Genomic DNA, 18,384 nt, shown 5'->3' with positions numbered 1-18,384 from the left:
GAAGCTGAAGAGTAGTCAGGCGTAGTGGAGGTCAAATCCAAGAAACAGTCCAACACATAAACGAACAGGAATAAGTAATACAGGAACCAGGAATCACAGGAAACAGGAAGACCACGAAGACACAATTTGGAGATCAGCAACGAGTACTCAGAATACGAGGAGACCTGTTGCAAAGGCAACGCTACTGAGCGAGGCCTGAGCCTTTATACGCTGAAGAGTCTGACGTCAGCATTCGGGTCCACGGCCAGGTTCCTGCCGCGAGCCCTTTAAAAGAACTAGAGATGCGGCGCTGATGGCGGCATCTCTCCACGGGTCATGCGGAGAGGCCCGACGAGCAGGGACATCTTGGCTGACAACACTGGGTAGCGAGGCAGGACCGGAGGCACTGGAGGGATCCCGAGGTTGGAGCTGGTGGCCCCTTGCCACCAGAGAAGAGGAGCCAGGCCCTGGAATCCGTCCGAGAAGGTGAGAGAGCTGCGCCGCGGGGCTGCTGCGGGCGGCATGCGTAACATATACATGCTCACACACAGAGTACCTCACATGCTTCCCTTTCCCTTCCTTCTCACTCACCCCTTCTGTTCCCTTTCATCCCCTCACTCTCTCAGCCCTCTTTGCTTTCCTTCTTTCCCTCTTCTCAAACACTCCTTACCTCCTCCCTTTCCTCCCCTCTTCTATCTACCTTTTACACTCAATTATTTCCCTTCCATTCCCTCTCTCATACTCTCCCCTCCCATTGCATCTCACTCACCTGCCCTTTTCCCTTACAACCCACACACCAGGTCTCTTCTTTCTTCCGGCCAGCGGGATCCCTGCCGGCACATCAAACTCCAGTGCCCGCCCGGGATCCCTGCAGGCATGTCTAGCTGCTGTTGCTGCTGTCATCTTCTTGCTTGTGGGGCCTGGGATCCCCGCAGACACATCATAAATGTGTGCTACTGCTACCTTCTTTCTGCTTGCAGGGCTGTGATCCCCACAGACACATCATAAATCCGTACCACCGCCATCTTCTTCTTGCAGGGGCTGGATCCCCTTGAGTATGTCATAAATCAGTTCCAATGCCATTGTCTTCTTCCTTCCCGTGTGGCCTAGGATCCCCTCAGTTAAGTGATAAATATGCGCTGCTGCCAATGTCTGTGGCATCCCTCAGAGCTGCTGGCACGTTCTTTCTGCCTGTGGGTCTTTTGTATTTGAATACAGGGTAAGGCAACTGTCGCAGATGTGTTTTGGGGGACACTTTTTGTCGCCTTAAAATGTTGTCACTTGAGGCAGCCACTTCACCCTGCCTAATGAGAGAACTGCCCTTGCCCAGAGTAGTTATACATTTGCAAAAGCTAATTACAAAAGAGGCTTTAAAAGTTTATCTACCTCCATTAATACCTGACCTTGCGGCCAGGGTTCACAAAGCCTGCTTTGCATGGTAAAACGGAAAATAGCATGCATTAAAAGGGGTAACGTGCACTATTTGCCTTGTTAGTGTATATTAACCTTTTTAAGGAATGGAGGAGAGGCCTAGTGATTAAAGCATGAGGCTTAAAACCAGCTAAGTGAGGGTTCAAATCTTACTCCTCCAACTCAAGTTGCTTCTGACCTTGGGGAAGTCACTTCATCCTCCATTGTCTCAGGTGCAAAATTTAAGGTGAATTTTAAAAGTGGTTCCATGCATAAAATAAAATAAATTCATTTAAGTAGTATGTACATACATATATGATATTTTATAAATTTTGAGAGTACATGCATATTTTCAGTTTCATGCATACATTTTACTGAAGTTAAAAAGACAGTTTAGAAGCATTCTAGAGCAAGGTTCAGAATTACACAATGGTATTTGCTATTTTGTAAGGGATATACTCACATATATTACTGAACTTATTCATGTACTTTTGCACCTACTAATTGATTCTCACAAGTGAAATCAGGCTATTCTATTGTCTGCAGTTTTTGGGTAGGAAGTCTGGGTAAACTGTTGGGCATTCAAGGTGAAATGCTAGAGGATCTAGGTGAACTGGAGAAGGACTGGGTGAACTGGCAGCAATATCACAAATTGGTGATTTTAAGTATGCATATAGTTAAGAATTTTCAATATGGTATATACATATACTTTATCATACCTAACTCTATGTTTAATTCCAGGTGTTAATTCATACAGTGTCAATACTATTTTTGACCTAAAATTTACGCACATATGTTTATAAAATAGGTAGAGGAAGTATATATTTTCTTGCATTGGAAATATTTGTACATACTGAAACATAGGAGCATATATTCAGAGCAGAAATATCAGTATTTTATAAACTGTGCAGCTCCCAACACGCAGTTTAGAAAATTCTAGCATTAATCTCCACGTGGCCACTAATGCACACAAATTCTGCACTGCAAATAGATTTGAAAATTGGACTCTCTCAGGTGAATTTTCAAAAAGAAATACACATGTAAATGTAACTACTATTGTAGCAATTTTCAAAAGCCCACTTACTGAACTTATTCATATAGGGGTAGATTTTCAAAGGGGTACGCGCGTAGGGTACGCACGTACCCCCTGAAAACCTACCCCAACCCCCCCCCCCCCCTGCGCACGCCGAGCCTATTTTGCATAGCAGATTTATGCAGATTTATGTCTGCCTCCGGCAGGCGTAAATCCGGCGATAAAGGTAGGGGGGGGTTTAGATAGGGCCGGGGGGATGGGTTAGGTAGAGGAAGGGAGGGGAAGGTGAGGGGAGGGCGAAAGAAAGTTCCCTCCGAGGCCGCTCCGACTTCGGAGCGGCCTCGGAGGGAACAGAGGCAGGCTGCGCGGCACGGCGCACGCAGGCTGCCCAAAATCGGCAACCTTGCGCGGCCGATCCCGGATTTTAATGGATACGCGCGGCTACGCGCTTATCTATTGAAATCCCGCGTACTCTTGTTCGCGCCTGGTGCACGAATAAAAGTACGCGCTCGCACAAAATTATAAAATCTACCCCATATTTTTGCAGCTACTAATTGACTCTCAAAAGTGAAATCAGACTATTCTATTGTCTGCAGTTTTTGGGTGGGAAGTCTGGGTAAGCTGTTGAGGGTTCAAGTTAAAGTGCTATCTTATCTGATTAAGTCCACTGACTTGTCCTTTACCTTAAGTTTGTCTGTAGTTTCCCTGTTACCCTGTTTTTGTTTATACATTTATTGATTTTATCCATTTTAATTTAATTTATATGTAAATGCTGTACTATAATTCTTTAATATGCTCATTGTAGTGTAAACTGCCCTGAACCTTGCAGGGCACAGTCAACAAATCTATTTAAATAAATAAATAAAACATGGGTAAATTGCATTTATATGTGTAAAATCCAGTTTTAAGCATGTAAATGCTTTTGAAAATCAGGTCCTCTGATTGTAAGCCCCCTGGGACAGGAAATTACTCACAGTACCCGACTGTAACTTGCCTTGGAAACGCAAATAGGTATTTTATGCAAGATTTTTTTTCTTTTTTTTGCAAATTCATTGCTAGTGAGTGTGTATGTTAGAAACTGAAAAGTTTTTAATTCTACTCTGCTATGATGTCAAGAATGAAAGGTGGGTTATCAAAGTGTAATAAATAAATCAAAGTATGCAAAACAGCTCATACATGTGAACAAAGCATTAAATAATACAGTTAAAGATTTTGCAATAATGTAAGTAATAAAATAATGCACACATTTTTCTACTGGGTTTATTTCCAATAGCAAAACAGCACAAATTAAAATGAAATATTGCTCAAATTTTTTCTCAGTTAGGCACGTTTATTTATAAAATTGCATATCCTGCCTGTTTCAACATCTGTTATTCTAAGCAGGTTATAGTTAAATGCTTGCATAATTCACTTATAAATCAAAAAGTTAAAACCAAACAAGCACAAACCATCACATTAAAACAAAGGCACAGTAATATATAAAAAATGCAGAGGATAATCAATTAATATCATCTACAAGTCTGAAGAAACTTTACATTTCCAGAAAAACCTGCTTAAATAAAAATGTCTTCAGTTTTTCTTTAAAAGCCATAGTATCAGCTTCACCTTTTAGCTCTGGTGGGAGTCCATTCCAAAGGATGTGCCCAACCACTGAATAGGCTCACTTACGAGTCACTTGTAGTCAACATTTTCTGAAGGAAGAGACTACTAGTAAAGATCTTTTTCCTGAATGTAATGATCAAGAGAGAATATTTTCTTGCAGAAGCTCCCTCAGATATGATGGCCCATCATCATGCAATGCTTTGTATGTCAAAAACCAATATAGATCTCACTTGAAATGATGCAGATGTGTTTATATGAAATTGCATATCAATGTAAATTCATAAAATAATGACGATCATACCAAGACTTAAATAGGCAAGTCACTTTACCCTCCATTGCCTCAGGTACAAAAACTTAGATTGTAAGCCCTCTGGGGATGGAAAAATACCTACAGTACCTGAATGTAAACCGGTGTGATATCTCAATTGAGATCGAATGTTGGTATATAAAAATAATAAATAAATAAATAAAATAAATTAGACAACACTTAAATTCACTCAATCAGCATCCCATTTACTTTTTGAAGACAACCTCCTTCACATAAGGAACCATTTCTAGCAAACCAATAGTCAGGTACAAAACGTAGATCAAGCATATGCCCAGCGGTACCATTTGCTTAATCCCAATGAAGAGGTGACTGATATTACCTACCTCCTCAACACAATTTTTTGGATGCTCATCCCCATGGATGTTAAAATCTTCTATTACAATCAAGATCTTCAAAGATAGATAAAGACTAGCTAATAACGCAGCAAGTAAGGAGTAGGTATTCCTTTTCTGACCAGGTGGTTGATATGAAAAACAAAGAAACCAATAATCAGATCAAATAATCATCCCTTCACAACCCTGGACAAATGGATACAATTACCAAATGAAAGAGAAGCAAAATGTATAAATTACCATAACCCTTCTTCCTTGTCTATTAATCCTTAGGAAGTGATCATATATAAACCCTGGTGGACAAAGCTAGTTTAGAATGGAAATATTAGCTTCATCATGCCAGGTCTCAGATATGCAAAGAAGGTCTAACCTTTGATCCATTATAAAATCAAAGATTATAATAACTTTGGGGCAGATTTTAAAAGCCCTGTGCGCGCTGAGCCTATTTTGCATAGGCCCGGCGATGCGCGCAAGCCCCGGGACGCGCATATGTCCCAGGGCTTTGTGAAAGGGGTGAGGCGGGGGCGGGCCGGGACCGAGGCCTCCGGCATAGCGGCTGTGCCAGGGGATTGCGCACCAGCACTTGGCCGCCACGCGCAAACTACGCCTGCCCAGAGGCAGGCACAACTTATGGAACAAAGGCTGGGGGGGTTTAGGTAGGGCTGGGGGCGCTAGGTAGGGGAAGGGAGGGGAAAGTAGGGGGGACAAAAGGAAAGTTCTCTCCGAGGCCGCTCCAATTTCTGAGCGGCCTCGGAGGGAACAGGAAAAGCCATCGGGGCTCCCCTAGGGCTCGGCACGCGCAAGGTGCACAAGTGTGCACCCCCTTGCACACGCCGACCCCGGATTTTATAACATGCGCGCGGCTGCGTGCATGTTATAAATCCCAAAGAAACCCAGTTTCAGGAAGGAGTTAGCAGGCCATTCCTACCATTCTGAAAACCCTATTCTGATACTTTTTCATAAAAATGTGAAAACTCTGGGACCACATATAGCACACAGCTTTGGGGTGGAAGATTACCTTTATGACTGATCCATTTCTTTCCTTTATGAAAAAAGTGCATTGTTGTGCTCTGCTATAGGAGCCAGCAATAATACCTGTAACATGTCCCTTTCTCTTACTTTATGCTTTACTATAAGAACATAAGAAAATAAGAAATTGCCATACTGGGTCAGACCAAGGGTCTATCAAACCCAGCATCCTGTTTCCAACAATGGCCAATCCAGGCCATAAGTGATGTGACCGAGGGCTTAGAGGCCTTCGGATCCTATTGCGACCGCGACCTACAGGTACTGATGCGGGCGCGGCCGCTAGCTCATGGGAGAGCGTGAGCCCATGAACCATGGCACGACTCAAAGAGGAGCCCCAAGCCACACCGTGGGAGGTGAGTGCATGGAAGCATGGGTGGAGCAGGAACAAAGCAGGATTGGATCTAAGGCAAGGGACTCGGAACATGAACCAAGCAGGATCAGCCCTCCGCTGGACCTACACGCACCAAGGAGACCCAGCAACGCAATGCTGGTCTCAGGAGTAGCCCTCCATCACTTGAAAGCCCTTTCAGACCTGCTGCTTGGGAACGACGAGTGCGTGAGGCCAGACGGAGGCTGAGGGCAGGAACAAGATGAGGACTTGGAACTTGGAAGGACTCAGACGAGGACTCAGGTTACTCAAAGGAGTCAGACGACGATTCAGTTTACTCAGAATACTCGGACAAGGTTTCAGGACTCAGGCGAAAGTACTGGGTGATAACTGCATCGCAGAGGGCCCTACACAGCCGCCCATGGCTGGTCACGGACCATGCCGAGTGCGAAGCAGACTCCAGGAAAAGTAGTGGAACTTGAGACTGGAACATGTCGAAGATTCAGTAGAGGCCTGCACCGGGGCGCGCCCTACACAGCTGCCTGTGGCTGGTCACGGACCACATTGAAGCGGAGCTGGTTCTGGCAGAGTCTTGGGCATGGACGGAAGCAGGCAGGGAACTCCGAAGACGGGACAGGATTCAAGACTCAGGATTCAAAACTCAGGATTCAAGACTTGGAACTTGGAACTAGGAACTCGGAACATTAAAAACAAGGGTCTTCCGGAGACTTGCGCTGCAGATGAGAAGAAGGCCTTGTACCACGAAGCGCCCCACACAGCCCCCCCCCCCCCCCAATGGGCTGGTCATGGACCATGACGGTGGCACGCCAGGAAAGGTGGACGCAGGAAACTGGGAACTGGGTGTAGAGGCGAAGACGAAGGCATCAGGACCAGGACATCAGGAACATGGAACATCTGGAACATCAGGACTCAGGAACTCGGAACCATCAGGACATTGAACAGGAACGGAATCACGGAACATCAGGACATCTGGAACAACAGGACTTGGAACAGGCAACGAAGGAGCTCCGACGAAGGACATGACCAGGAACACGGAACGAAGAGCCATCAAGACAAGTGAAGATCACGGATGACCTGGACCGGCACAGAAGAACATGGACGACCATGAGATCCGATCCAAAGGCCCTGAAGAACTGGAAGTGAGCCCTTTTATAGGGCTAAAGCAGGAAGTTGGCTGATGAGGACTTCCAGTGGGGCTGCGGCCTTTTCCTGCCGCTGGCCCTTTAAATTTTGAAAGGAGGTGCCTGCCGGCACCTAGAAGAGGGCCCAGAGTGGAGCAGGACCCTGGACAGTGGCATCCTGCTGCACAGATGCAGGAGGAAGCAGGCAGGCGTCGGGAGCGGCCTCCAGGCCGCAAGATGACGTTGCAGCGGCAGTGGCTTCCCTAGCCGCTCAGGAAGGAGTCAGGCGATCTCCTGCCACGAAGAATGTGGAGTCAAAGGCAGTGGTTTGGAGCAGCAAAGATGGCTTCCTGGGGGTGGCATAGGCCGCAGGATGAAGAGGTCCCGGTGGCGGATCAGGGCCACAACGAAGATGGCGGCAGTGGCAGCGGCCTGCCGTGGAGGGTCCCAGCAGCATCGGCAGATGAAGGACAGCTGCATCCTGGTCCAGGAGTGGCCTGGCCCACAGGAAAGGGCGCGGCAACGTCGGGCCGGCCTGGGGGTAAGTGAGGGCCTGCGAGCAGGATCGTAACAATAAGAACCTGGCAAGTTCCCAAAAACTAAGTTTATCCCATGCTACTGATGCTAGTAATAGCAGTGGCTATTTTCTAAGACAACTTAATTAATAGAAGGTAATGGACTTCTTCTCCAAGAACTTATCCAATCCTTTTTTAAACCCAGCTACACTAACTGCACTAACCACATCCCCTGGCAACAAATTCCAGAGTTTAATTGTGCATTGAGTGAGAAAGAACATTCTTCGATTAGTTTTAAATGTGCCACATGCTAACTTCATGGAGTGCCCCCTAGTCCTTTTATTATCCAAAAGAGTAAATAACTGATTCACATTTACCCGTTTTAGACCTCTCATGATTGTAAACTCCTCTTTCATATCCCCACTCAGCTGTCTCATCTCCAAGCTGAAGAGTCCTAACCTCTTTAGTCTTTCCTCATAGGGGGAGCTGTTCCATCCCCTTTATCATTTTGGTCACCCTTCTCAGTACCTTCTCCATTGCAACTATATATTTTTTGAGATGTGGCGACCAGAATTGAACACAGTATTCAAAGTGTGGTCTCACCATGGAGTGATACAGAGGCATTATGATAATTTCTGTTTTATTCACCATTACCTTTCTGATAATTCCCAACATTCTGTTTGCTTTTTTGACTAGCGCAGCACACTGAACCAACGATTTAAATGTGTTATCCACTGTGACGCCTAGATTTCTTTCTTGGGTAGTAGCTCCTAATATGGAACCCAACATTGTGTAACTATAGCAAGTACCAAAACACTAAGCAGATCCCATGCTACTGATGCCAGTAACAGCAGTGGCTATTCTCTAAGTCAGCTTGATTAATAGCAGTTAATGGACTTCTCCAAGAACTTATCCAAACCTTTTTTAAACCCAGCTACACTAAGTGCACCAACCACATCCTCTGGCAACAAATTCCAGTGCTTAATTGTGTGCTGAGTGAAAAAGAATTTTCTCCGATTAGTTTTAAATGTGATACTTGCTAACTTCATGGAGAGCCCCCTAGTCCTTCTATTATCTGAAAGAGTAAATAATCGATTCACATTTAGCCATTCTAGACCTCTCATGATTTTAAGGACCTCTACCATATCCCCCTTCAGCCATATATTCTCCAAGCTAAACAGCCTTAACCTCTTTAGCCTTTCCTAATAGGGGAGCTGTTCTATCCCCTTTATCATTTTGGTCGCCCTTCTCTGTATCTTCTCCATCACAACTATATCTTTTTTGAGATGTGGCAACCAGAATTGTACACAGTATTCAAGGTGCAGTCTCACCATGGAGCAATACAGAGGCATTATGACATTGTCCGTTTTATTCACCATTCCCTTTCTAATAATTCCCAACATTCTGTTTGCTTTTTTGACTACAGCAGCACATTGAACTGACAATTTCAATGTGTTATCCACTGTGACGCCTAGATCTTTTTCCTGGGTGGTAAGAATATAAGAACATAAGAACATGCCATACTGGGTCAGACCAAGGGTCAATCAAGCCCAGCATCCTGTTTCCAACAATGGCCAATCCAGGCCATAAAAATCTGGCTAGTACCCAAAGACTAAGTCTATCCCATGCTACTGATGCTAGTAATAGCAGTGGCTATTTTCTAAGTCAACTTAATTAATAAAAGGTAATGGACTTCTCCTCCAAGAATGGTAATGAGCGGCTCCAAACATCAAATGCGCTAGAGTAGCGCACAGCAACATGGGTTTTAATTGCGGGAATCTTATTTACCAAAAAGTTGTATCGCACATGCCATTTGAGCAGGAGAGAGTGAGAGAGAGAGAGAGAGAGAGAGCACCTCTGAAGAGACCAATATGTACAATATACTTTCTACCTAGCTTGATTGAAGCTAGGTAGAGAGTACATCAAGCTAGGTAGAGAGTACATTGTACAAATCAACTCTTCTATTACCTTTCATCGCTCCAAATGACAGAAAATCTTCAGTGATGTCAACTTAGCTGTTCGTACTTCTAACTGTGTATATAAAACTGCCCCTTCAAACTTACCCCACCTCCCAAATCCTACCCCAAATTAAAAGTGCCCTGTCTTACAGTGATATAAATAGTAAAGTTATATATTGATCTTTCTACAGAGGCACTCTCACCCTCTCTCTCTCTCTCTCTTAACCCCCCCCCCCCCCCTTTGATGGCATATGTGACTAAAACCTTATTGGTTGGCAATGCACCTGCAGTGGATTAATCAGCATGCAATGTGAAAATTAGTGCTGGTATGATAAATATATCACAGGTTGCGATGTGATGCGGGAACAGGGAAAATAGCCTAATCATGCCCCCCCCCCCCCCTTTTTTGTTTTATCACGGGCACTATTTCTGCTATATTTATAGCATTTGATAAATCTAGGCCTAAGTCAGGTTGCCAGATAAGTCTAAAAAGTGCTACTTATCTGGATAAATCGGATAGCTAGATAAGTAGTGCTATATAGGCTTATCCGGTTCTCTGACTTAACTGGATAAGTAGCGATTACACTTCTACTTATCCAGATAAATTGCAACTTGTCCAGGTAAATTCCACTTTCAAGATGTAACTGATAAATCAGAATTGCTATACTCATCTATTTCGAAGTCTAACTTTAAAAATATTCACATGGAGATTTTATCTGTGTAGTTTACAAGTATTTACCCTTCATAAATCAGCTTTTGCATGTGTAAGTCTGGAGATTTTCTTATTTGTGCGTGGCAATAAAATTACTAGTTTTACCTATTAATCAATCTATCAATTTCCCCAGTCCATTTGCAGGTCATCAAGACTTTCCTGGCTCTTCAGCCTTAAGTCCCCCCTTTTTGCTCAGAACTTAGCTGAATAAGTTGAAAATCAACTGGATAAGTGTGCGCAAATCATATACCCATGTATTTGTACTTCCAATTTTAAAAAGACACGTGTGTAGATTTTTATTGCATTCGTTTTGATGTTTTACTCCCCCTCCCCCAGGTCAGCTTTTACATGCAGAAGTTAGGGTATTTTATAACATGCAAGTGAGAATTAAATTACCAGTTTTACCAATTAGTCTGTCAGTTCACCCAGTCCATCTGTAGCTCGTGAAGACCCTCCTGGCTTTTCATCATGAAAACCTCCCATTGCATTCAGATCCTCTACCCAGACATTTTTTTAACTTAATGATGTTCACGATGACTTTACACCAGATACTGAGGAGAAGTAAACATACGCAAATAAAAGACATATGTGCATCACTTTGGCACGTTTTAAAATAGTGACCTATTTGCGTAAATGTTGGCCCTGCCTGAAACGCCCCAGCACACCCCTTTCTTACACATGTAAGGTTACTCGCGGACCCTGATCTATGTATGTAAGTTACAGTTTTGAAAATAGCATGTATTCGCGTATTTGCTATTTTATGCGCGCAAAGGCTGATTTTTATGTGCACAAAGTTTGAAAATTCACCCCTAAGTGAGTATATTCAACTGCTGACTTACCCTGAATATCTTGGCTAAAGTTAGCCAGGAAACTTTATTTAGGTAATTTCCACTCCCCACTCTGCTGAAGTTTGACCTCACTATATTTATTCAGACCAGTTGGTTTTGTAAACATTATTGTTGTTTTTTTTAAATAAAAATACTGTCTCAGTCTGATAGCAATTTAGCAAGATTAAAAGCATAATAGCAATTCAGAGAAACAGTATTAGTATAAATCTTCAAAACTGAAAGTTTTAGATTATTTATTTCTAACTGCAAGTAAAATAGCATTATATGCCAACCACATTCTTTGCTACTACTATGTGGGAAGTAAGAAAATGGTGCTCTTTCTTGAATCTATGTTGTTTCATTTCTTATTAAATACTAGCAATTTAAAGAAATGCAGTCTGGATTGTTGCATGTGAACATTTCTTAGTTCCCATCTATCAAGAACATGTTATCAGCCATCATGTTATTTGTAACTCTGTATCAGAACAAATTGCCTTTTATTAATTATTTAGGGAAGAAAAACTTGCCTTACTTTCCAGTATCTCAGTGTCCTCTGTCATTAATAACGTGTCAAATAAAAGAGAGCACAATAAAACACTTACCTTATCCTGTACCTGTCAGGGGCCCTTCCGTGATACTGCTGAAGTATTGCAGCAACGCTACAAGCCTTTGGAGCCAACCTTGCGTGTGGAAACATCAATCACTTCGCTGGAAGAGGCCAGAGCAAAATTGAAGAGAAAAGAAAAGAGCAACCTCATAAGTGACGATTTGTGAGTTCCTTGCTCCTTTCTTATATTTTGGAATTGAGTTGCTTTTTTCATTTTATTGCTTCATGGAAAAATTATTGCACTAGATAACTATCACTGTGTACTTTTATTCTTTCGCTGTTGCTATGGTCTTGATTGCCTTATTTGTTTTAGATTTATTTTATATGAGAAAAATGTCACAAGGGTTTATTAATTAAAGGTTTGTACCAGTTTTGCTCCAGTGCCAAAATGATACCAGATTAATTAACAAAAACATCCTGTGATTCTCCATGGGGAAAACACTGGCTCAGGTTCTTCACTGGAGCATAACTGGTGCAAAACAGCCCCGAAGTATAGTGGGTGAGGAGGTGTAAAAAAGGATAGGCAGTGTTGAATTATTTCTAGATTGGGCTCTAATTTGTACCAAAAAATACATATTCTTGCATTGTTGAGTGCTTTTTAAAATGTATGTGTTTGAAGATAAACTCTGGGTTCTCATGATTTATTTTAATTTTATTGAAAGTGAGATACCATGATTTTTAGGAGTTGTGAGCTATTGTTTAGATAAATAGTCTTGTTGTATTCATTTTCACATGGAGCTATCAGCAAGCAGAAGGCTCTAAACTCAGGATAGTAAATAAGATATTGATCTAATCTTGCTGAATAACTGTTTGCCTCAGCTTTCTTGCTGGCCTTTAACTACAGTATGTGAATCAAACTATTTTCATCTAATCTAAAATTATTTCCAAATCCCTAATTACAGATGAAATTATAAAATAGAATTGAATTAGCAAAACAAAAATGACCTCACAATGAAATAATTGTGCTGACGGATGACAATTGCTCTTGTTCAGGATGACTTCCTCCACCCATTGTTACGACTGTCGCTGCCCGACTTCTCCACTTCGCCCTCCTTACCTCTTTGCTGACTCCTCCCGCGGTTGATGGACGTCTGGTTGCTGCAGCGTCTGCCTGCCGTCCTCTCCGGCGTCCCCGGTCTGCCTTGGGCGCTGCATCCCGCCATGTTGTTCAGCTACCATAGGGCGTGCGCGCCACGCGGCCCTGCTTCTTATTCCTTCTTTGCGCGAACCTCAGGGGCGTCCCCCTGTGATGACGTCACGCATCCCGGATACAAAAGCCTACTCTGTTTGCTAGCTAATCGAGTTAGCAAGGGGGTGGTGAAGGGACTCCTTATGGATGGGATTCATTCTCCGTACCTAGCTACTCTGCCTCTCCTTAATTGGACTTACTCTATCGGGGTACCTGCTCCTCGGGGGCCTCTCTCTTCTCTTTCAGGTCGCTGTCTGGAACCGGTACTCGCTCCTCGAGGGCCCATGTTCCTGGACTCGCTGCCTGAGCTCACTTCTGCTTGGAAGAAACCGCTGCCTACACCATCAGTGAGTTACCATCTATATTCTCTCAGAGCTGTTCCCTGGAACCAGGTACTCGCTCCTCGAAGGCCTGCCTCTATTCCAGCTTCTGTGTTACCTTCCGGGAGAAACCAGTGTGAGTAATCAACCAACGAGGCTCCATACCAGAACCCTGTGTATGCTCCACTGTACTCACTATCTCATTTTCTCTCCACTACAGCACAGCTATTGTGGGATCACTGTTCCAGTATCCTGAGGGACTACAAGCCCAGCCGGGCTTCATCTCTGCTCACTACTGCCACCTCTGGTGGCTTCTCAACTCTGTTTAATAAAAGATAATTCTGTGTTGTGTGTCCTAAAGCTGAGCCTGACCTGTGGCCCTTCACGGGACTTCCCCCCGTGGGTGTAGTCATCTGCCACAGTGTCCAAGGGTCCACCCAAAACCTTATAAACAATAACACCCATAAGGCATCTGGAATATGGAATGCAAGAGTATTGGTTAAACAATTTTATTAAAGAGCATTTTTCCTCTTTGCAGTTTGACCCATAGACCAGTGTTTCCCAACCAGTGTACCTTCAGACCTGATCAGGTATGCCATGGAAAAGCCACCACTGCCTGATGTTCAGATCTAGACCAGCATCTGAGCTCTGCTTTCAGCATCTTTCTGCAACAAGGGACCCCAGTCTTAGTTCTTAAACATGGAGGAGCCCTGTAACTGAGAACATGTGTAATCATGCAAGGCTCTTCTTCCTAGCTACAACACAAACCCTGGGGTATGGTTATTAATGGACAACATACAGGATATGAGTAAGTAGCTGGGCCCTCCTTCGTATAGCACACACAGGGCACACAGCATCACCCCATCTTTCCCCTCCTTAGCTTCTTCTTTTCAGTATTTCTAGCCTTTAACTTATCCTCAGGCTGAACAAGACAGGGTGAGTGTGCAGTGAGCATTGGATGTAACTCATTCTGAGTTCTGGGAGCAGCAGCAGTAGAAGAGCTCTGGCAACCACAAGTGGCAGCCAAGGTAACTAACCAAGCTGGCTGCCTGCATCATACCACATTTTTTCTTCTCCTGCACTTGTATATAGAGAAAACTGGCCCATTGTGATGAGTTCATATGTCTCTCTGCTCCCTCCCTCTCTTTGTTTTAAAATTTGGAATACAGAACTGTGGGGCTTTCAGTATATCTCCAGCTCTTCTTTTGACTATATTAGTCCTCTCCATGTCCGCACTAGCTGTTCCATGAAGGCTGATGTGCCACACATCATTTTTGTTAATATAGGTGTGCTTTAGGCTTGCAAAGGTAGGGAAACATTGCCATAGACTGCCATTGTGAAAATCTCAGAGAGGCCTCCTAAGGAACTTGTACTAGTCATACTGTGAAAGTCTGTAAAGGGAAGTATTTTTAACTACTATGGGGTTAATTTTCAAAGTGTTTAGATGCTTAACTTTGGGAGTTATACACCCAAATCAGTCTCCTTTGAAAAATAACTAGGTCTAAGAGTCTAAATTTAAGGGCTTTTTTCACTGGCACCTACATTTTTCTAACACTTGCCTCTACCTCCAGAGCACTGCAGATGTTGCGGTCTCCACCACTTCCCCTCCTTTAGCTATGAACAGGGCTCACCTCTGCTGCTGGAAACGCCGCGTTCCACATACCCGGGACGCCTACGGCTCTGCTGGTTCCTCGTGGCGGCCGCCATTGCTTGCCCGTCTTCCTGCTGCCTCGCGCGCGCGTGAGGACGCACACTATGTACGCACAGTTCCCGGAAGTCTGGCCCCGCCTGTGCTAATTACACCATGCCCGAAGCCTGATATAACCGGCGTCCGGACGCCTTCTCTTTGCCTTGCAACGAGGTTCACTACTGCCTAGTAGTTCTGAGTTGCGCTTCGTCTGTTCCTCGTTCCTGACTGACCTTGGTCCGTTCCTGACTTCGCTTCAGCCTGCCGCCTGCCTCCGACCTTGGTCCGTTCCTGACTTCGCTTCAGCCTGCCGCCTGCCTCCGACCTTGGTCCGTTCCTGACTTCGCTTCAGCCTGCCGCCTGCCTCCGACCTTGGTCCGTTCCTGACTTCGCTTCAGCCTGCCGCCTGCCTCCGACTTTGGTCCGTTCCTGATTCCGCTACAGCCTGCCGCCTGCCTCCGACTTTGGTCCGTTCCTGATTCCGCTACAGCCTGCTTCAGTTCACAGCCAGCTAGAGACTCCATTCCAGTCTACAGCCTGCTCCGGTTCACAGCCAGCTACAGACTCCGTTCCAGTCTACAGCCTGCTCCGGTTCACAGCCAGCTACAGACTCCGTTCCAGTCTTCAGCCTGCTTCAGTTCACAGCCAGCTACAGACTCCATTCCAGTCTACAGCCTGCTCCGGTTCACAGCCAGCTACAGACTCCGTTCCAGTCTACAGCCTGCTCCGGTTCACAGCCAGCTACAGACTCCGTTCCAGTCTTCAGCCGGTTCCCGCTTCAGTATTCTACGAACCCTGCCTCATGGTCCGGCTTACTACAGGTATTGCTGCTGCCCGCTGTCCTGTCATAAGCTGGCCCTCGACCTGCACTGCCGGCCTAGAGACTGTTCTTCACTCTTTGGACTTTTCTTACTACACTCCCTGCCCAGGCTTATCTGCCATTGACTCTGAGCTGATATCCCAAGTCCCAAGGTTCCAGGACCCTACGGGCTCCTCCTGGGGGGCTCCTGGTTCCCGGGTGAACACCGCCAGCCTGTGGCTCCGCCTCCCGGCCTACCCGGTCACCCTGGGTAGTCCGGCCCAAGGGTCCACTATCCTGCCTGCAGCACCCAACTGCAACAGCAGAGCACTGACCCACTTGTAGGAACAACCTCAGATTTAATCACATATCACTCTAGTCACTTTTAATCAACTGTTACATGTTTGACTACCATTCTTATATTGATTGATTCTGATATTTAAGGTTTCTATATCATAATGAGTTTAAATTGAGTAACATCCCAGTTCTTCATTTCCTTGTTCTCTGTACACCGAAGTGCTTAGTAACTTTGTCTCTAGAACCTCGGTATATAAAAATGTTAAATAAATAAAATAAATAAATGTTCTGTGATTTTGGAGCAAGATTCAACCTGCTGGACCACTATGACCTCACAGACTACAAAATTTAAACCAGTGCACATTAGCAGGTTGTGTTCCAAACAAAGAGAAAGCTTACTGGAAAATTCAAAGTTCAGTAGGTACAAAATTTAAAACAATCCAAAATCACAAATTCATTTAAAAAAGCCCACAGAATACAATTCAGTCTTCTCAACAATCATATATGCAGGCACTGTTCGTTGGCTGCTTAAGATCACTTAAATACTGAAATGTAATATGCTTTGAAGTGTCAAAAAGTAGAATAAAAATCAATATAGAATCCTTCTTATAATTCACCAGTTTACTTACAATTGGGTGGCTATCCAAGACAAATCTTTCCATGGTTGGGTTGGCCCTTTGTCACTTGCAGAAAAGAGCCCCTCTCTTCCATGGATTCTAGGGAAACCTGAAGCAAAATGCAGCCCCCTCTCTCCAGTTCTCCCTCCCAGATGTTTTTCTACTTTCATATCTCTTTAGTCTCTTCATGGTACCTCTTGGAAGCACCATATATACCACCAACCTGTCCATCCCCTTTGGTGGAAGAACTCTCCTATCACTCAACATCATAATATATACCTCCTGAATCTCCCATTTCTGGAAAATTCTTCATTGTAAAGACATAGGTGCTATTTGGGTATCTAAAAAGTGAGAGTCTATTAGGACAAATGGATTGCAGGCTGAAATTTGCCTACGTTTTTTTAAAACTTTTATTTAAACAAAAGAGTGCACCACATACAGAAAAAAGTGTTGCATTTGCAAAAATAGCCATGAACATAAGAACATAAGAAATTGCCATGCTGGGTCAGACCAAGGGTCCATCAAGCCCAGCATCCTGTTTCCAACAGAGGCCAAACCAGGCCACAAGAACCTGGCAATTACCCAAACACCAAGAGGATCCCATGCTACTGATGCAATTAATAGCAGTGGCTATTCCCTAAGTAAACTTGATTAATAGCTGTTAATGGACTTCTCCTCCAAGAATTTAGCCAAACTTTTTTTGAACCCAGCTACACTAACTGCATTAACCACACCTTCTGGCAACAAATTCCAGAGCTTACTTGTGCTTTGAGTGAAAAAGAATTTTCTCCAATTAGTCTTAAATGTGCTACTTGCTAACTTCATGGAATGCCCCCTAGTCCTTCTGTTATTCAAAAGTGTAAATAACCGATTCACATCTACTCGTTCAAGACCTCTCATGATCTTAAAGACCTCTATCATATCCCTCCTCAGCCGTCTCTTCTCCAAGCTGAACAGCCCTAAACTCTTCAGCCTTTCCTCATAGAGGAGCTGTTCCATCCCCTTTATCATTTTGGTTGCCCTTCTCTGTACCTTCTCCATCGCAACTATATCTTTTTTGAGATGCGGCGACCAGAATTGTACACAGTATTCCAGGTTTGATCTCACCATGGAGCGATATAGAGGCATTATGACATTTTATTAACCATTCCCTTCCAGTCTCTATAGATGATAGTCTCACCCAGATGAAGCAAGGTTGGGTAGTGTTCTGCAGCACGGGATAAGCTAAACCTGAAGGGTGGAATAAGGAGAGCTGGAGCGTAGCGATACTCAAAGAGTGGCAGTGCTGGTAACTTCCTTGGTAGAAGAATGGAGAGAGGGACCCGAGGTCCGAGGTGCAGGATACCCAGAGCAGGATAGGCCCTCGAGGAGCGAGTACCTAGGAGTGCCGTAGGATCCTGGAAGAAAGTAGATAGGACCCCCGAGGAGCGGGTGTCCTAGGTTAGGTAGTTGGACTCCGAAGGTCAGATAGAAGCGAGAGGCCCCCGAGGAGCGGGTACCCAGAGTTACCCTGGTGGGTAGAGAGGAATCCAAGCGAGCAGCTTAGAAGCGGTCAGAGCAGCAAAACCGAAGTCCTTGCTAACTCGTTGGGCTATAGCAGAACAGAGATTTAAATACCTGGAGGTACTGACGTCATGCAGTGGGGATGCCCCCGAGGTTCCCACCATGACGTA

At 44.5% G+C, this 18,384-nt stretch overlaps 1 protein-coding gene across 1 annotated transcript in view; it reads left to right on the top strand.

Annotated features, from left to right (window-relative positions):
- The window catches only part of SPATA17 (spermatogenesis associated 17), a 544,292-nt gene that overhangs the window by 377,339 nt on the left and 148,569 nt on the right, over positions 1-18,384 (top strand). The window contains exon 8 of the mRNA XM_029593186.1: positions 11,817-11,965. Within this exon, the coding sequence (XP_029449046.1) occupies positions 11,817-11,965 (149 nt within the window). The remainder of the gene's footprint in view (positions 1-11,816; positions 11,966-18,384) is intronic.

The sequence above is a fragment of the Rhinatrema bivittatum genome, chromosome 3 (genome assembly GCF_901001135.1).
Source record: "Rhinatrema bivittatum chromosome 3, aRhiBiv1.1, whole genome shotgun sequence".
Lineage (NCBI taxonomy): Eukaryota > Metazoa > Chordata > Amphibia > Gymnophiona > Rhinatrematidae > Rhinatrema > Rhinatrema bivittatum.
The sequence above is the reverse complement of the archived record's forward strand: the minus strand, read 5'-3'. Positions and strand labels throughout refer to the sequence as shown.